Source organism: Pygocentrus nattereri, chromosome 25 (assembly GCF_015220715.1).
Source record: "Pygocentrus nattereri isolate fPygNat1 chromosome 25, fPygNat1.pri, whole genome shotgun sequence".
NCBI classification, from domain to species: Eukaryota; Metazoa; Chordata; class Actinopteri; order Characiformes; family Serrasalmidae; genus Pygocentrus; species Pygocentrus nattereri.
The window spans coordinates 4,292,548-4,312,500 of record NC_051235.1 but is presented as its reverse complement, the minus strand read 5'-3'; the positions used below and the strand labels follow the sequence as shown (position 1 = coordinate 4,312,500).

General features: G+C 44.1%; 3 protein-coding genes across 3 annotated transcripts in view; 1 reads left to right on the top strand and 2 right to left on the bottom strand.

The window, feature by feature from the left end:
- Window positions 1-1,876, top strand: part of gnav1 (guanine nucleotide binding protein (G protein) alpha v1) — a 76,426-nt gene extending 74,550 nt beyond the window's left edge. Inside the window, exon 9 of the mRNA XM_017683231.2 lies at window positions 833-1,876. Coding sequence (XP_017538720.1) covers window positions 833-837 — 5 coding nt within the window. The 3' untranslated portion in view covers window positions 838-1,876. The remainder of the gene's footprint in view (window positions 1-832) is intronic.
- On the bottom strand, window positions 1,700-5,141 carry npb (neuropeptide B). Its single transcript, XM_017683232.2, has 2 exons — window positions 4,824-5,141; window positions 1,700-2,331 (listed from the first exon to the last, which is right to left on the bottom strand). Exons 1-2 carry the CDS (start codon window positions 5,091-5,093, stop codon window positions 2,203-2,205), a joined length of 399 nt encoding a protein of 132 aa, XP_017538721.1. The 5' UTR covers window positions 5,094-5,141; the 3' UTR covers window positions 1,700-2,202.
- A 6,059-nt stretch (window positions 5,142-11,200) lies between these two features.
- sgsh (N-sulfoglucosamine sulfohydrolase (sulfamidase)) lies at window positions 11,201-19,861 on the bottom strand. Its single transcript, XM_017683229.2, has 7 exons — window positions 19,655-19,861; window positions 18,270-18,430; window positions 18,063-18,168; window positions 16,462-16,793; window positions 15,864-15,945; window positions 14,503-14,706; window positions 11,201-11,999 (listed from the first exon to the last, which is right to left on the bottom strand). Exons 1-7 carry the CDS (start codon window positions 19,749-19,751, stop codon window positions 11,440-11,442), a joined length of 1,542 nt encoding a protein of 513 aa, XP_017538718.1. The 5' UTR covers window positions 19,752-19,861; the 3' UTR covers window positions 11,201-11,439.
- Between the last annotated feature and the right edge of the window lie 92 nt (window positions 19,862-19,953).

Here is a 19,953-nt window from a genome sequence, read left to right as displayed (position 1 = left end):
GTAATGACAGTAGGACCACGAACACTTGACATCTCTTCAGATCGAGAACGTGTTGTTTTTGAAAATGGTTCTATGTAGCACCAAAAATGATTCTTCTGTTGTTACAATAGCGGCTATCAAGAACCATCTTCAAAGAGGTTCTACTTAGAGCCATATATAACAAGTTCTCCATCAGTCTGAAGAACAGTTTCACTAAGTGAAGCAGACAAATGGTTCTCGGAGTTGGTTCATGATTCGGTCCTGCCAAATTGATAACTTGATTAATAAATGCGTAAATCATTAATACATATATTTTCTTAGAGCCTGATGTTCTAAAGCTCTTCGAGTCTGTTTAGAATCTGCTCTGGAAACAACCATCATTTCTTCATGATTCACAGCTTCCTGTCGATTATCTGAAGCCCAATAATCGGAGCACCATAATCCGATTCGCTTTACTCCACACGCGAGCGGCTGGTAGAGACTGCACTGCGTGCTGGGGTGTGTTTACACTGTGTATTGTAGAGGGTCGGTGGTCAGTTAGGTCATTCGTGCGTGCCGGAGTGTTTTCCTCCGGTCAATATTTGCCATACTCTCTGTGTTTGAACACCAGAGTTAATGATTGACGGAGGATTGTGTTTTCATTCCCTTCGTTTCGCCGACACCCCCCGTCCCATCTCCCCCCACCCCCACAGCAGCCAGGCTTACTGGAACACGTCTGCTTTCTATCTCCAGTACAGTTCTGCGTAAAAGTGTCTTCATTTCTTTCATTTCCAGTCAGAACAGACATTAATGACAAGTTACTCGTTTATCTGGGGATGTTTTTGAGATTAAATGTGAGATAATCTGCTTACAGAATAAAGAGGAAACTACTGAGAAGCGGAAAATGTGCAACCAACTTCTAAGACTGAACTTTGGAGGTGTGTCTGCAGATTTGGATGGATGGATGGATGGATGGATGGATGGATGGACGGACAGACGTCGCTGTTGTAGGAAGAAACCATGTATCTCCAATATGGTAACTTTACAGGAGAAGGAAAAACCTACTTCATTTGTAATGTAAGTCAATGGAACCAGACGTCTTTCCGAGTCGTTTTGGGTCGTTTCTTTTGGTCCATTCATCATGAAATTTATGTACAGTGTAAAGAACAACAGAGCATGAGAAGTATGTCAGACCGGAAAAACCACAAATGGTTATAAGACATATATATATATATATTGTTGATGAGGCTTTTGTGAAATTTTCGGTTGAATATGATTTACAGTTTCACCTTTTCTCACTGAAAAATGAATAATTTAATATTTAATGGTCGTTTGACTGGAAATGAAATAAACGAAGTGTGATCTCTAACTTTGCCCACCCCTGTAGACCTGAAAAAAATTTAAATACCTTTATTTTGGTTCCTGCACGTCGACGGTGGTCAGTTTTATCTGCTTTATTCAGATTTGAAGCAGAAGTTTTGAAGTGATTTTGTGCTTTTAGACTTTTTTACACTTTACACCGAACTTAGACACTTGCTGTGCCTTATTTGTGTGATGAATGCGTGTAAATATTTATATTATTTAAAGACCGTTATGTGCCTCCGTTTCCCTTCGAACGAATCCAGTGGAGTGACCTGAATTTTTACTTTTTTGTAATTCTTTGGCTTTTTTCTTTTTTATGTTTGACCCTTATTTTTTTTTTATCTATGAACATATTTACCCTGAAATGAGACCATGTAACTATGCAAGATCAAAAATGTGATTTATTCTGACAATCCAGTGTTTTTTTGTGTAATTATGCAACACTACAGTGTGTAAACAGGACTGTTTGACATTAGTTTCATGTTTATTTTTTATTTTCCCGAACTAAAAACGCACACTGTCCAGTTTTACAAAAAATAAAATACAGAAAACGTTATTCGAGAGAGTCGACAGTTCATGGACAATGGATGGTGCGGAGGTGGTGGGGGGGCAGGACTTTCTCACACACACACTTTGGGCTGTAGTCGACTTTTCTCTTTTATAAGCAGCTAGTTTCTCCACATTGTGTGAAATGGACCAACATTCAGTGTCTCCAGTCCGTCTCTGGAAGTAATAAATAATAATAATATTCATAAATTAACAAAAGCAGCAGAGCTCCAGCACATTCGGTGCTTGGACCCCTGAGGAGTGCCATTCCAGGGTGGGGTTGGTTGGTGAGGGGACTGGGGGGATGTGGAGGGGGGCGAGCGTGTATCATTTTATTCACACGCCCGCACACTCGAGCGCGTCCAGGGCCAGCAGGACGTCTGCTTTGCAGCGAAAGGCGCTGGAGCCGTCCAGGGTCAGCTCGCAGCTCTGCAGGTTGGGCGAGATCTCCTTCACGCAGACCACCTGCACACAAACACAGCGAGACCACGTCATCAGCAGTGCAGGGGGGGGGGGTCTGATTTCACTCCAGCCTGAAAGATTATTTACAATTATAAACATTTCATGTATTTTATATAAAGCCCGTATCGGCCCACAGTTGGACGTTTGATTTGGACCCCCCCAGACCTCTCAGACCGGCCCCCCTCTTCACCCAGTGAGAGAACAAACATGTTTGTAACGTACACTTTCTTTAGAGACTTCTTGTAAAATTGTATTTTTAATTATTTAATTAGTACCAAAATATGAAGTTATGAAATTTTAAAACATTGTTTGTATTTTGTGTTTTTGGTAAATAGCTAAAATAATGATTGTTTATATATAATTATTATCATCTATCTGTATACTGTAAATTACAATTACTGTATTTTTTTTTATCTTTCTGTGTCTGTCTATCTTTCTGTGTCTGTCTATCTGTCTGTCTGTCTGGCTATCTGACTGACTGGCTGGCTGTCTGTCTGACTGTCTGTCTGTCTAGCTGGCTGGCTGTCTAGCTGGCTGGCTGGCTGTCTGTCTGTCTGGCTGGCTATCTGTCTGGCTGGCTGGCTATCTGACTGTCTATCTGTCTGACTGTCTGCCTCTGTTTGTTTGGCTATCTGTCTAGCTGGCTGGCTGGCTCTTTGTCTGTCTGTCAGTCTGGCTGTCTGTCTGTCTGTCTATATACAAAGCTGAGTAATAATTTTTATTTCTATTTATTTTCTGTTACCTGAAGTAAAATAAAGGTGACAGAAAGCATCTCTGTGCGATGTTGTTGAAGAACCACATTTGGTTCCGTAAAGAACCCTTCAGTTTAGAGAATGAAGAGCGTCCACACAGACAGAGAACCTCGGTTCTGTAAGGAAGGTCTTCTGTGGTTCTGCTTTGTTTCTTTAGTGGGTTTGGTTTTTAGTCAGGAATATTTTGGGAATGATTTCCTTCCTGTGATCATCATCTGTTTGGAAAGCTCTGAAGTTTCTGAAGCTTATTTAGAACCTCTGCTGTTCTCTGTGTCTGGGAGGCCCCGCAGACCCGAATCCAGAGAGATGCGTTACTGAGTGGAGCTGAAGGCTGCGTCCTCCTCCTCCTCTGTTATGATTACGTGCGTAAATTGCGTGTTTTTTTTCTGGGAATCAGGAGCTTCACTTAGAGAACTGAACTGTGATGAGCTGCAGCTCCGACACGTCACTCTCTCCGGATTCGCAGCGCGAGTTTAAGCGCGTGAGGTTGATTGTATAAATGCGGCTTTTGCGCTCGGAGCTGCGGAAAAACTATAATAATAAAAATAAATAATGAGATAAAATCACAACTGGATAAAAACTGCGCTTCCAAATATTCTAACTCGCCTAGCAACCGCACCCCTCGGACGGATGACTCCGTCTGTAGACGATAGTGCGCGCTCTGGGGCTTTTACGCAGGGTGCGCGCTTTTACGCGTTTAATGCGCTTTTACGCGTTTAATGCGCTTTTACGCAGGGTGCGCGCTTTTACGCGTTTAATGCGCTTTTACGCGTTTAATGCGCTTTTACGCAGGGTGCGCGCTTTTACGCGTTTAATGCGCTTTTACGCGTTTAATGCGCTTTTACGCAGGGTGCGCGCTTTTACGCGTTTAATGCGCTTTTACGCAGGGTGCGCGCTTTTACGCGTTTAATGCGCTTTTACACCTTTAATGCGCTTTTACGCAGGGTGCGCGCTTTTACGCGTTCTTAGTGCTTTCTCGCGTTTAATGCGCAGGGCGCGCAAAACGCGGACAAGAAGGAAGAAGTGGGATCAGCGATTGAGTCTTTTTTCATGTCTGTGACGTAGCATGTTTATAAATATGTTTATAAATATATTAATAGATGCATCAACACATTGAGTAGCATCCGAGCAACATCTGGCGTCGCTGGAAGCCGAAAGCAGCAAAGTTGGAGACTCGCACTTTAATCTGGAGGAGGTCATCAACGGCATCAACATTATATCATATCTAATCGAAAATTCATGAAATTATTCGGTCGTTTTTATATAACTACACTTTTAAAAAGGTGGTTCTTTAAGGGTTCTTTAATAAAGAGAGTGTTCTGTTTAGAACCAGGAATTATACAGGAAACCATTTCAAATGGTTCTGCATAGTATCAAAAAGGGTTCTTGCAATTTTGTACGCAGTCAGTAAGAATAAGAGAGCCATTATTGGTACTATACAGAACCATTTTCAAGTTCTATAGACATACAACACATTCTCCATCAACCTGAAGAACCATTTCACCATGCAAAGAACCATTTCATCATGCACATAGAAGTCTTGGTTCTGAATAGAACTGTCTTTTTAAGAGTCAAATTTGTGCGTCTGTGTTCTTTGTCGTCAGTTTAAAACATTCGAATCGAATCGAATCGTGCCGGAACTTGAGATTAATCGGTTCCTTAGCACCGGTAATCGAATCGAATCTTTAAGAGATTTTGGCCCCTCGTGTCCTGCGTTGGTGTGAGTGATATGCGGGGGGTTACCATGTTCCTGAGCGCGGGGGGTAGCCTCTGGCTGAGCGGGCTGATCTCCTGCTCGCTCCCGGTCTGTGTGTCCGTCTCCGCCGTCCCGGTGTCGCTCTCTGCCCTGCGCGCGTGCGGTGACCTGCGGATGCCGGACAGCAGTCCGGACGCTCTGCCCACCGAGTAGTAGCTGGGTCCGGTCGCCTGCTTGTACCACGCGTCCGCCGGCTGGCACGACACGAGCACGAGCGCGGCGGCGAGCACGAGCACTGAGCGCGCGGAGGTCTCCATAACGTCTGTGAGAGCGCGTGTGTGGGTGTGTGCGCGCGTGCTGGCTCTGATGACTCTTCTTCACCCCCCATCGCTGCTGCTGGAGTTTATATTAACACCCCCCCCCCTTCATCTCCTCATCATCACCACCATCATCCTCCTCCTCTCGAGGAGGTGATTCATGTTTCCGGGGAGGAAAATTCCAAACAAGAAGAGAACATGACTTTATGACTTTATGACTTTATGACTGATGTGTTTATAAACATACATTATATATACACACGTTTCTTTGAACTCATAACAATAAAGAGAACCAAATAAATAACATAGCAAAATGTCTATTGGACTAAGGTCTGGACCTGGACTTTTGCCGTTCCAAAATGCAGTAATTCCTCTTCCTCAGCCGTTCCTTATAGGCACGCTGGTGGTTTTAGTGTTTGCCCACCTACCGTTGAGGTGGACGCCCTAAAATTCTCCTGGAGAATTTCTCCACACAGTCCAGAACTCATAGCCGCATGAAATGGTGGCAATAGCAGCAAAGCAGCCCCAAGCTGTGATACTGCCACCGCCATGTTTCAAAGCTGGGATGAGCTTCTTAAGCTGGAACGCAGTGTTCAGTTTCTCATCTCCCGTTTAAGCCAAAGATCCATTTCTGCCTCATCATCCACATTATATTAATTCAGTAGCCCTCTGGCTCGTCCAGGTGGTCTTCAGGAAACTTTAAACAGGCTGGAGAGACGTGGACCTCCACTGACCACATAAATGCCCTTTGTAGTTCTACAATTACAGACTGTAGTCTGTCTCTTTCTCTCCACCCTGTTCTTTAATGGTCAGGACCCCCACAGAGCAGGTACTATTTGGGTGGTGGATTATTCCCAGCAGTGCAGCGACACTGACGTGGTGGTGGCGTGTTAGTGAGTGTTGCGCTGGTCTGAGTGGATCAGACACAGCAATGCTGCTGGAGTTTTTAAACACCTCGGTGTCGCTGCTGGACCGAGACCCAAAAACGTCCAGCCAGCAGCTACAATTACACAGATGGTTCCTCAAGGGTTCTTTAGTAAAGACAGTGGTTCTATACAGAACCGTCATCACGCGAAGAACCATTTACATGCTCAAAACGTTCTTTGTATGGTGAAATGGTTCTTCAGACTGAATGAGAATGTGTGTTTCATTTTTTAAATTGGTTCTATATAGCACCAAAAAGGGTTCTTCTATTGTTACAATAGTGGAACCCTTTTTGGTGCTATATAGAAGCATCTTAAAATAGGTTCTACATAGAACTATACATGTTCCCCATTAATCTGAAGAACAGTTTCACCATGCAAAGAATCTGTTAAGCATGCAAATGGTTCTTTGCGTGTTAACGGCTCTATCCTGAAGTTCTTGTTTTCCGCATATTTTCCTATCTGATTTCAGAAATATCTCCTAAAAAGGAACTGGTTGCGCTTAAAAGTAAAAGTAAATAAATGTAAATGAACTGGCAAAATTAACAAACAGCTCAAGACAAGAAGCAAAACAAGGGAAGCCGTTCGGTATTGAAACGTTTTCATGGAGCGTCAGTGCTGCAGTTTAAAAGGGGTCTCGCGTTGATGCGATTAAGTATGATTTTCTCACGTTTCATAACTTGCTTCAGGAAAAAACAATGATAATAGGTGAAAAGCGAATAATGAGTCACGCAACCCGAGCTGGAAATGGGGCCTAATGCGGTTTGCTTCGATTCGGCCGTGTCAGCGGTCACGACTGGACGGGATGCAGCTTGTCGAAAGACACCTTTTTTGTGTTTTCAGCCCAACGTGGAGCTAAAATGGCCACATTAGACTGATGGATCTGGACAGAGGAAATCAAACAGGACACATGTGAAAGTTGAATTTGTCTCTGAACAAAGAATACATGGGGGGAAAAATGCAAACAGTAGGGCAGCACAGTGGGTATCGCTGTTGCCTCACAGCAAGAAGGGCCTGGGTTCGATTCCCCAGGCGGGTGACCAGGGTCCTTTCTGCGTGGGTTTCCTCCAGGTTCTCCGGTTTCCTCCAACAGTCCAGAGATGTGCAGTCAGACCAACTGGACACGTTAAACTGCCCCTGTGTGTGTGAGTGAATGTCTGTCTGGTTGGTTGGTTAGTGTAGTGGTTAACACCTTTGCCTTCTATGCTGTAGACTAGGGTTCAATCCCCGACCAGGGCAAGCACCCTACACTATACCAATAAGGGTCCTTGGGCAAGACTCCTAACACCACCTTGGCCTACCTGTGTAAAATGATCAAATTGTAAGTCGCTCTGGATAAGAGCGACAGCCAAATGCCGTAAATGTAAATGTCTGTCTGTCTTTCTGCCCTGCGATGGACTGGTGACCTGTCTAGGGTGTATCCTGCCTTCCACCCAATGACTGTTGGGATAGGCTCCAGTTCCCCCCGCAACCCAAAAGGATAAGCGGCTTAGAAAAAGTGTGTGTATGCAAATTTAGAAAGAGAAGTCATGAAAATGGTCTCGGAACAGAGTTCTTAATCTGAGACACAGCTCAGATCATTTTACAGTCAGTGGTTCTCAAACAAGTATACAAGCTGGTGATGATGGTCAGTTTGGTAAATTTGACAATAATAGCTTGGCACTGGCCACTGATATCAGTTCTGCACTAGCAGAAAGGTCCTAGCCCAGAAAAGGATGTCATGCCCACTCTAGGGAAGGAGAAAGGACCTTCCCCAGGTGGAGGAGGTTAAGTATCTGGGGGTCTTGATCACAAGTGATGGGAAGAGGGATTGGGACAGTTGGCAGCAGTAATGTGGTCACTGTACTGGACTGTAGTGGTGAAGAGGGAGCTGAGCCATAAGGCGAAGCTCTGTTTACCGGTTGGTCTACATCCTGACCCTCACCTGTGGTCATGAGCTTTGAGTAATGACCGAATGAGATCACAGATACAAGTGGTGGAAATGAGCTTTCATCACTGGGCTACACCCTACTTGATAGGGCGAGGAGCTCGGCCATCCGGGAGGAGCTCAGACTAGAGCTGCTACTCCTCCACATTGAGAGGAGCCAGTTGAAGTGGTTCAGGCCCCCTGGACGCCTCCCAGTGGGGGTTTACCAGGCATGGCCAACTGGGACGAGACCCCAAGGTTGTCCTAGGACCTGCTGGAAGGATTATATCTCCAAGTTGACCTGGGAGCAGCTTGGAGTCCACTGGAATAAGCTGGAGTAAGCTGTGGGGGGCAGGGTCATTTGGGAATCTCTACTTTCCTGACTGCTACCTCAACCCTATCTGGACTAATTGGTCATTTAATTCTTCACTTATTTGCACAAACAACCATCAACCACAAGACTGAATTTGTAAAAAGGATCAAGTTTGAAATGGAACAAATTCGCAAACACAGGCGGGTTTTCTCTACAGATGGTCCGATGGCACTGAAAACCTTATGTCGCTTCCGACATTCCGAAACGTTTAGTCCAAACCTCATTTGAAAAACTGCTCTGCACAATGTGCTCTACAACATTCCAGCCCTCATTACGTGGGCCCGTGGTCGTCCTGCCCGGCGTCTGAGCTACAACCAAGCTGATGATTCTATTTAAAGCAAAAACCGAGTTACCGATCTCTCCATCCTGCTCATTTTGATGCAGCCCCTCATCACGGTGGCCAACCATCTAAACATAGCCTGACATCTAAACGTTGGCTACAGTCATTTGATTCACTGCAAAGGAAATGCAGTCGAGCAGAGAATGTTGAGAAAGATCCTTTAAATCAGGGGTGTCAAACTGGATTCCTTCCAGATCACAGCTCTGCAGATTCCATCCGGACTCACTCACAAAAGGTCTTGCTAACTTGCTGAGGGGTGTTTATCATCTTTGACATCGTGCTCACATGAAGGCACTCGTGTTTCGTAGTAGCAGAGTGTAATAATTTAGTTGTTGGGCGTTTTTGTTGAAATATGTTAAAACATTGTCGACAGCAGGGTTTCTCACCCGCTGGGCCACGGACCATCGTGAAGCATTCTCTAGTGCCCGAGGGCTAATTCAGGGCAATGGCACGATCCTATTGGGCCCGCAAAATAATTACAATTTTCTATTCATATAAGCCCATTTCACCACGAGCTGCACTACAGTTCCCAGCATGCACTGCAAGTAAATGTGTGCTCCAAGACCCTTCCCAACAACGATCTATGGGATAGCGCCACCCTAAACAATAAAGGTGCCGGGTGTCTAATTCAAGCAAATGGGCAGTTCCAGAAAACCGACTGTATGTTTACAGAATTGGGGACAGAAGTTTAACAGTGATCTTCAGCTCATGTAGTCCACTGTTTTATATTAAACAATTTGTTTACATTGCAAATTATTTTGGAATCGGTCAAGTATTCAGTGCCTATTTTTGCTGTTGTGGTTTTGGCATGTTTTAATTGAAAACACTGGCCAGTTGGGGTCATGGCAAAATGTTTAGTAAATGTAAAATTAAAACACAGCTGGCTGATTTGGCTTTGTTGAGACTTTCAATGCGGCCCTTTAAGTGGCCGAGTTTCACCCCCCAGAAAAAACGAATGAACTCAATAATAATTAACCTCTTATTCTCCAGGGTGTGTTTTGGTTTGTCCGTCTGAATCTCCGTGACCAATTCGTAGGGTAAATTATTCAGTAACTGCATGAAATAAATGTAACTTTTTATTCATTTATTTTTTGGTAAAATCCCCTCAGATTAACAGAGCATGTGTTTATGATCTCCACACATCACTATACCCTCACAATTTACCGCTGAAAGCCAAAAATCTGTGCCGCTCTTTGTGTTGTTCTCTAAAAGTGATGTTTCCAGAGCAGATCACTGAAGAGACGCCGTCTGTTTATAGTTTAGAGCCCAGATTTGGGGAAAAATGGGTCGACTTTCAGTAGAAAAACAAACTGAGTTCAGCTTCTTTTATTATAAGGGTTTAAAATGACATCACCGTCTATTAGACTGGAGAGAAGAGCTACAGCCTCACACGGCGCCCAGCTTCTGAATGGAGCTTATGGAATATGAACGTTATGAAGTTATGATGACGTGCGGTTTGGAGCCACCGGTGGTCCCAAGGAGTTTGAGAGGCTTACATCCAGTATAAATATTAAGAGATGTACATATAAAACATTGGAGTAAGTGAATTAAACCTCATAGTTTTGAGACAACGCAGCCACGAGTGCTGGCCTGTTAGCTGGCTATTGAGGAATTTCCACACCTGCCTTGTTTGGTGCAGACGAATTCCACCTGTTTTGACGTGTGAACCTTTCCCATGTACTCAGGTCTGCAACCAACAGCTGTACCGGTCCAGCAGAACTGCAGGTCCAGACCCACTTTCAAGCGAATTCTGGTTTCATTGATGATGAAATGAGGGAAGCTGCTCTCCTGCCTGTTTTAGCCTCTGACTACAGACTCTCACATCGTTCCTGCAGCATGAGCTGCTGTTAATCTACGAGAGCATGAAATAAAAGCGCAGACAGACGTTTGATTTCAGCTCATGGATCGTGGAGCGTATTTGTGGCCAAGCATCAGCAACCAGAGCGATTAAACTCTAATGAACAGACCATAAAAAAGCAGATATTAAGGTTTAGCAATGTTGCTTTGATTGTGATGCTGCAAATCCACAAGACTGACTGTTTCAAATGAGGCACAAAAACACTCCTCAATGTCTTTTAATTTAAAAATAAAAATGCGAAGGACTGCGACTCCAAAGGCATCGAGGAACTTTTTCCAAACGTTTCTGTTTTTTAATCTTCAAATTTTGGTTTCTGTGAACTCAATATGACCCAAAACCCAATTCTGAATTCTTAACTGAAAATTAAAAGAAAAAGGAACTTGTACTTAAAATGTTGATTTTATTTTTCCTGTGTGCCGCTTTGCTTTCAGGATATTAACAAGTGAGCCCTGGAGCGGAAAAGAATCAGAACCCAAGTTTTAAGCTTTCCAATAAGTTAAAACCCAAATAAATATAAATTGTGCACAAAAATTTGCAGAATTCTTGTAGAAGATTATTATTAACATTATCGTCGCTTGGAAAATCAACAAAATATGAAATTTGACCAGCACTGCGTGTGTGTGTGTGTGTGTGTGTGTGTGTGTGTGTATGTATATATATATATATATATATATATATATATATATATATATATATATATAAGCACCTGTTACCCTTTACATTGTGTGTAAATTTCATGATGAATGGACCAAAAGAAACAACCCAAAATGACATCTGCTTCCATTGACTTACATTAAAAGAAGGTTTTTTTCCTTCTCCTGTAAAAATACCATTTTAGGGAGGTTTCCTTCCGACAGCAGTGATTATATATACACACATCAGATATGCACATTAAACCATCATGCATATCCGAATTCTCATATGTACCCTGCTGGATGGCGGGCCGCTAAAGGTCGTTATACAGTGGCCTGCACTGCGGCTCCAGTTTGGCTTCGAGCACTGCGTCCGGCTCGCAAACCCATGGGTCCTCGGTCAGCCACTGCCACTTCAGCAGCTGCTCCCTCAAGCCCTCCAGTATGGCACTGTAAGCAGAGTCCAGGGCCAAGTTCTTCTCCTCCCTGGGGTCGGAGAGCGTGTCGAACAGCTCCCAGCGCTCCCTGTAGTAGTACTCCCTGAGGGTCTTGAACCAGCCGGTGGGCCGTTGTGCCTGGGTGCGGTTCAGCAGGTCCTGGAAAGTGGGCGAGACGTACAGGTCCTGGTCGATGGGGAAAGGCATGCGGTAGTGCAGGTTGTGGAGCAGCCGGTAGCGGCCCTGATGGACCGAACGCATGGGGTAGTACATGGTGGCCTCGTGGAGGTTCTGGCTGGAGAAGGCCGTGTTCCAGGACGGCTCTGAGGACAGAGCGGGGAGGAGGGAGCGTCCGGTAAGCTGCACCGGGGATCGTCCGCTCAGCCTGTAGGAGGGGTACGGCACCGAGAACCAGTCCAGGATGGTGGGAGTGATGTCTGGAATAGAGGAAGAAATAGCAATGAATGAATAGCATCATCCATGTGTGTGGATAAGGCCTAAGACTGGTATGTAAATGAGCTCTGTTCTGATTGGTTGCCTTGTATTGTTCCTTACTTAGAGATCAGTCCAAGCAATAGCTGCAGTCTTAAAGGGGAACTCCACCTATTTTTCTAAATATCTGCATAACTAAATGTTTAAGATGTAAACAGAGCCGTTCAGAGTGGTTTGGTGTGAAACGCTCTGTTCTAGAGAAACTTACCGAGTCAGAACTGTTCACAGTGGTGGTGATGGGAACCAGACGTCCCCCTCTAAAAGCTCCTCACAGAAGGTCCCTACATGGAATGGTTATGAATGGTCACAATGCCTGAGACATTGTTATATAATGGCAACATTCCATATATGAATGTATACAGACTCGTGTGGGTTCTCTGGCGGTTCTGGATAGTGTCTATGTCTGTGTTGTAGTCATGGCGACCCCTGGTTCCCATCACCAGCACTGTAAAGACAACTGATCCATTTCACACCAAATCACTCTGTTTCCACTATGTTTATCACTCAAATCAATGGATTAGGCACAAATTTTGAAAGATGGGTGGGATTCCCCTTGGACAAGTGTGTGATGATTTAGGTATGTACTTTGTATGATGTGGATTTTTTGCTAAACTGTTCTGTTAACAGACAAACAGACTCCTGAATACTAAATGCATGATTGCTCCAGTACGACTCTGGCCACTCAAACTAAGCAACTGGCACCACCTTGTGGTCAGATATAGCAGCAAAATATGACATTCTTTGTCATGAAGTTAAATCAGACGAGCTACATTGAAGTTCCTCCTCCTGTAATCATTACATCATTATTGTCTGAAAGGTATAAATGTTATTGGATGCAAAGGTTACATGCAAAAAAGGAACAGCATGCAGAAACGATGTTTTTCCTGCTGTAACTCCATAATTACATTACTTAAATATTCACTGCACAGTAGTTACTGAGTAATTTACCGGGGTAGGTGGCGCAGTCTAAACCTATTCTGCAGTAAGCCTGACGTTACTCTGGTAAAATAATGACTGCAGAGCAAATAAAAGCAGCTTTCCAACAAAAAAGTACAAAAGTAGCTGCTCTAAAACTACAACCCCAACTCCACCAAAGTTGGGAAGCTGTGTGAAATGTGAATAAACGTGAATAAAAACTGAATGCGATGATTTATAAATCTCATTCATTCACTATAGAACACAGAACACACGTCAGATGCTGAAAGTGAGATGTTTTACCATTTCATGAAAAATATTAACTCATATAGAACTTGATGGCAGCAATCCATCTCAAAAAAGTCGGGACAGGGGCAACAAAAGGCCGGAGAAGTGGTACTAATAAAACAGCTGGAGGAGCAATTTGCAGATAATTCACATGACTGGGTATAAAAAGAGCATTTTAGAGTCTCTCAGAAGCAAAGATGGGCAGAGGTTCACCAATCTGTGAAAAACTGCGTCTAAAAATTGTGGAATAACTTCAGACAAATGTTCCTCAACATAAAATTGTGAAGACTTTGGACGTCCCACCATCTACAGCGCATAATATCCTCAGCAGATTCAGAGAATCTGGAGAAGTTCCTGTACGCAAGGGACGAGGCTGAAGGCCAGTATTGGATGGTCGTGGTCTTCAGACCCTCAGACGGCACTGCATTGAAAACAAGCCTGATTCTGTACTGGAAGTCACTGCATGGGCTCAGAAACACTTCCAGAAATTACTGGCTGTGGTCATAGTTCGCCGTGCAATCCAGAAACGCAGGTTAAAGCTGTATCCTGCATAGAAGAAGCCACGTCAACACCATCCAGAAACGCTGCCATCTTCTCTGGGCCAAAGAAGAGTCCGGGTGCTGAACTGGCCGCCTGCAGTCCAGACCTTTCACCAACAGAAAACATTTGGCGCATCATGAAACGGAAAATCCGGCAAAGAAGACCCAAAACTGAGCAGTTAGAATCCTGCATCAGACAAGGATGGGACAACATTCCTGTCCCAGAACTCCAGCAACTCCTCACTTCCCAGACGTTTACAGACTGTTGATAAAACAAGAGGGGATGCTACACAATGGTAGATGTGGTCCTGTCCCAACTTTCTTGAGATGCACTGCTGCCATCAAGTTCTAAATTAGATAGCATTTTTCATGAAATGGCAAAATGTCTCACTTTCAGTATCTGATATGTGATCTGTGTTCTATTGTGAATAAAATATGGATCTATTAAATATGCAAATCATTGCATTCCGTCTCTATTTACATTTATTCACATTTTATACAGCGTCCCGATTTTTTTGGAATGGTAAATTTGGAACAATGTTTATGCTAGCAATACACATGCAAACGCCAGAGATTTTTTTATTGTAATACTATATAATATCTTCTCTTCAGGAGATTTGGACAGTTTTGGTAATAAACGTGGATATTAAAGTAGTAAAAGGCAGAAACGTCCCTCCCTGCTGGCTGCTGTGTCTGTGTTTCTCACCCAGCAGGCTGACGTAGGCCTGGCTGCTCTGCCCCCAGCGCTGCCTGTGTTCAGGGGAGGACACCAGCATGGGCTCAGCCACGCCGGAGCCGTACAGGTTGGTGCGTCCGTTGGGAAAAGGAACTCCGTTATCAGAGCTGTAGATCACCAGCGTCTCGTTCTCAAAGCCTGCGTCCCTCAGCTCCTGCAGCACCAGGCCAACACCTGGAGCAGGAGGAGAACAACAGGCTCAGGCCAGAAAGAAGTTTGTGAACAAGTTGGCTTGAGTGAGTCAGAGAATAACGCTTAAAACACAGAAGCAGTTCAAAGACATCACTGACTGTATTTGAGGTTTATGCTGTAATATCATGTTGTTTCTATGGTATCCGAGGTGGTTGTGACGGTGTTGCTAAGTTGTTGCTAGGCTGTTGCTATGCTATCCCAGGTGGTGACTAAGGTGTTGCTAGGCTGTCACTATGTCATCACAGGTGAATGCTAAGGTGCTGCTTAGGTATTGCTATGGTATCCCAGATGGTTGCTAAAGTGTTGCTAGGCTGTTGCTATGGTATCCTAGGTGGTGACTAAGGTGTTGCTAGACTGGTGCTATGGTATCCCAGGTGGTGGCTAAGGTGTTGCTAGGCTGTTGCTATGATATCCAGGTAGTTGCTAAGATGTTGCTTAGGTATTGCTATGGTATCCCAGTCGGTGGCTAAGGTGTTTCTAGGCTGTTCGATGTCATCCCAAGTGGATGTTAAAGTGTCACTCAGCTGTTGCCACAGTATTTGAGGTGGTCGCTAAGCTGTTGTTATGTCATCTTAGGGGGATGTCAAGGTGTTGCTAGGCTGTTGCTTTGGCATCCCAGGTGGATGCTAAGGTGTTGCTTAGGTATGGCTACGGTATATCCCAGGCGGTGGCTAAGGTGTTTCTAAGCTGTTGCGATGTCATCCCAAGTGGATGTTAAAGTGTTACTCAGCTGTTGCCATGGTATCTGAGGTGGTCGCTAAGCTGTTGCTGTGTCATCCCAGGAGGTTGTTAAGGTATTCCTAAGTAGTTGTTATGTCATCCCAGGTGGTGGCTAAGGCGTTGCTAGGCTGTTGCTATGGTATCCCAGGTGGTAACTAAGGTGTTACTAAGCTGCTGTCAAATTGCCCCCCCCCCAAAAAAAAAAAACAAAAAAAAAAAAAAAAACACAAGCAACTTTTTCAGGTATAGGCTCATTATATCACTGCACAGTTCCGTGGTTCTAGATATTGAACCTTGAAATTGTCATATTTACGTCAGTTTCCTGTACGGAACATATTCTGCATTAGACTCAATGGGATTTTCACTACTGCTCGGTTATGCATTTGTGGGCGGAGCCTGCATAGATACTCAAGCCTCACCTTGGTCGAGTCTGCTGACGGTGGTGTACTGGGCTGCTATATCTGCTCTGGAGGCTGGAGTGTCGGGGACAAAGTGCGGCACCTGAGAGAACATCCAAACATCTGAGGATAAAACTTCAGAAAACGTCACAACTTCACAAAACACATGCAATCAAACCGATGATCATAAAGCACAACCTCCATCATAACTCCTTCAGTGTCTCCAGTTTTATACTGTTTATCCATGAAACCCTGTACTTACAGTTGAATTATTTCTTATTCACAGCTCTAAACGTTCAACCCATTCCTTATTTCTGTTCGTATGGAGGAGATATTTAATCGGGACTCGAGTTTGATGATGGTAGACACCAGTTGCACTACTTAGGTGCCCCAAGTCAGACGAACAGACTCCGATTTCTAAGAACTGATTTTTTTTAATGTAACTGTGTGGTGATGTCATTGTGTAATTACATGGCAATAATTCTGTAACGTAAACTGAACGCATAGCAAAAACAGCAGATCATAGTCATATGTAATAATAATAATAATAAGAAGAAGTGGTACCAAATAGGTGTGGGTCAGTCAATATCACTGGTACAGAGTATTTCAAATTCAGTACCTTCACCTGGTCCGGCGTGTAGTACTGCGGCTTCCAGTCTGGAATTCTTCCCATTCTGCTCTCGCCATTCCCGAATTTCTCACAAAACGCTCCGTACTGGGGCTGCGAATGGCCGCAGCGGTGCGGGTCGTGGAAGGCCACATACAGGAAGAACGGCAGCGCCTCTCCTCCGCCTCTCTCCGCCTCCTTCTGTCCGTCCAGAAACTTCCGGACGAGGAGTTTGATCCGGGTGATGTTGCGCCCCACCTGCAGAACGGAGCTGTTCTCCTCCGTGTAGGCGAAGTCAAAAGGGTAAACAGGGCCGGGACCTACGTGCTTCTTCCCAATGATTCCTGCCACAACAACAGAGAATCACATTTATTTCAATACGTAATGTTCACTCCACGGTTTTCCAGCTGGAAAACTTTCCTTTTCCCTCCTACATTGTCCGTTTTAAAAAAGCTCCCAGTTCTAGCAGCTCTGCTGAAGGCAGTGTTAGGTGGCATATAGTGTGTCAATTTAAGAGATTAAGATCTCGAGAACTCATGAGGCCACTGGCCTGCAGGGACGGCGATAAAATCAAGATCAGGGACATCAAACTGCATCTCAGGTTATAGTGCTGCCTGAAGTCTACAGTATATACAGTAGTGGCCAGTTTAAATGTACAGTTTATATGCACTAGATATCAGTTTTCATACAGAATATACGTTTACATGCACTATCTGTTCATATAGATACACTACATGAGACTTTATGGACTGTATATATGGAGATGTAGCACTTAAATCTACATTATATACAGTATATACAGCTATCTTGCACCGTCTGAAGTCTACAGCTTGTATACAGTATCTCTCTCTCTCTCTCTATACACACACACACTGTATATTTAAACATATACTTCAAGCACTGCTATTTGCAGTATATATCAGTTTGTTTACCGTATATTTCAACATATAGCAGTACCTCAAATCCTCAGTTCATTTTCAATATGTATCAGTTGACAAACGGTATATTTTAGTTTATATGGAATACGTGTGGGGATGCAGCGCTGCTTAAAGTCTACAGTGTATATACAATATATGGTATTAAAGTCTACAGGAGTTTTTAATTTCACAAACATCAGATCAATTTACACACTGTATATATACAGGGATATGGCACTGCCTGACATCTACAATATTTATAATGTTATATACACTAAATCAGTTTATATGCTGTAAATATACGGGGACGTGGCACTGCCTGAAATCTACAGTATTTTAAATTGTATATACATCAAATCATATATCGTGTATATATGGAGATATGGCACTGCCTGACATCTACAGTATTTATAATTTTACATACAGTAAACCAGTTAATATACTGTATATATTGGCTTATGTACCTGCCTGACATCTACAGTTTAAGTACATATGACATCTGATTATATACAGCATTAGATTATATACACGATGTATAAATATGGGGATATATGTCTTCTAGACACTATTGTTGGTCTAATGTGTTGCCAGTAGTAACCTCCTTAATCCTTAATCCTTAATCCTGAGACTTGGGATGTGTATATCAAAGGTAATCTCTACTGGACATCTTGAGGTTCAGCAGGTCCAGTCGCTCACCGGTGTGGATGTTGGCCTGTTTCAGCAGCAGAGGGAGACTGCGCACCCCGTCAAACGAGTTAAAGTGGTGCACCCCCTGATGGAGGCCATACATGCCGTTCTGGTGCTGCGGATCACACAAGCAGAGCCGAGAGGAAACACGCTCACCGACTGACTCCGGCTAGTAAGTATTACCCATATCTCATGAAAGGGGGTTTGTTAACTCACCTGCGGTAAGCCGGTCAGGATGGTGGAGCGGCTGGGCGAGCAGCTACTCACGGCTGCAAAGGCGTTCTGAAAGATGACGCTGCGCTGGGCCAGAGCGGTCAGGTGTGGAGTTCGCACCACCGTGTTGTTGTAGACCTCCGTCTCAAACCCGGCATCATCGGCTGCACAAAAACACCGTCGTTTTATTAGAACAGATCATTACAGTCCATTGGGAGGGGAGTGACAAGGATGGACAAGATTAGAAGTGAGCAGATCAGAGGGACAGTGAAGGTGGAGCAGTTTGGAGATAAAGCCAGAGAGGCCAGGTTGAGATGGTTGGGACACGTGTTGAGGAGGAATAGTGGATATATTGGGCAAAGAATGTTGGAGATGGAGCTGCCGGGTAGAAGGAGAAGAGGTAGACCTCAGAGACGGTTTATGGAGGTAGTGAAGGTGGACATGGAGATGGTTGGTGTGAAAGTAGAGGAGGCAGTGGATAGGGCAAGATGGAGGCAGATGATCCACTGTGGAGACCCCTAAAGGGAGCAGCCGAAAGAAGAAGAAGATTACAGTCCAAGCCAGGTGACTTAAAGGGGCTAGAATAGTCTATGATAGTCTTACGGCGTCTCATGGCACAGTAGAATCCTGCATAACAGCTAATATATTACAGTATTTGGGCAAATACATCATATAAGCACTGGGAATCTCTGTGGTGCCAACCAGTCCTGATGATCTAGCCAATTGGGTTTTATCTGATAAACACAACTGAACTAGCAAACTCTTAATTCAGTCGTTGAACACGATTATAAAGAAATATTAAGAAAAAAAGAGATTCTGTCTTCATTCAGCCAAGAATTGGTACGTTTTTAGAGGCAAAAAACTGGGGTAAAATATCTAAACAGTGAGCTATGCTGCACTAATCATCTGACCGATCGGGTCTTATCTGTGGGATTCATTCTCTCCACTCTTATGGCGATTTGAAGATGCTTTCTGTAGTAACTCATTTCCCTGGTTGTGGGATTTAAAAAGTTTGACTTAACTTAAAACAGTCCCTGAAGAAAACGCATCTTTCCTGATTTACCACTATTTTTCCATGTAAACGCTTGAGTGTAAGTTCACTGGTGGTTTTGGGGAGTAAATAAGGCACCTGTTTGTGAGACATGGCGAGCCCTGGTCCCCATCACCATCTCTACTAGGACTGAATTACTGAATTTTGGTGGAATTCCCCTTTAAGCCCAAAGTGAAGCCTGGACAACAGGCGCTATAATTACTAGTAAACAGTCCTTATTACGAGCTGAAACAACGCATTAGCGTTTGAGGAACGTTTTCAAATACACAAATCTGTCAAGAGACGCGGTTTTTACTCATTTTATCTGATCTGCTCTGCACTGATCTGCGTGAGTTACCGATGATGAGGAGCGCGTTTCTCTTGCTTCCCACCGCCACACCACCGCAGCAGCACACAAGGAACAACAAGACAGTCCAGCCAGGAGAAACCTGCATCTTAATTCCTAATCCTTGCAGCTCTTTCAGCCTCGAAACGTCTCCCGTCGTCTTGTTTTCGTCGCTGCTTTTCCTCGTTGCCTTTATACACAAACACACGCCAACAAAAAAACGGCTGCGTCTCAAATACCTCCCTGCTCCCTACCGAGTGCACTACGTCGTAGAGCTATGGCTTCTACCCACAAATGGCGCACTAAGTGCT

Coding starts and splice junctions, on each gene's coding strand:
- npb (XM_017683232.2), bottom strand. CDS start 5,093: ATGGAGACCTCCGCGCGCTCAGTGCTCGTGCTCGCCGCCGCGCTCGTG. Junction 2,332..4,823: donor CCCCCGCGCTCAGGAACATG/GTAACCCCCCGC, acceptor GTTTGTGTGCAG/GTGGTCTGCGTGAAGGAGAT.
- sgsh (XM_017683229.2), bottom strand. CDS start 19,751: ATGCAGGTTTCTCCTGGCTGGACTGTCTTGTTGTTCCTTGTGTGCTGC. Junction 18,431..19,654: donor AAACGCGCTCCTCATCATCG/GTAACTCACGCA, acceptor GTTTTTGTGCAG/CCGATGATGCCGGGTTTGAG. Junction 14,707..15,863: donor CGTCAGCAGACTCGACCAAG/GTGAGGCTTGAG, acceptor CTCCTGCTCCAG/GTGTTGGCCTGGTGCTGCAG.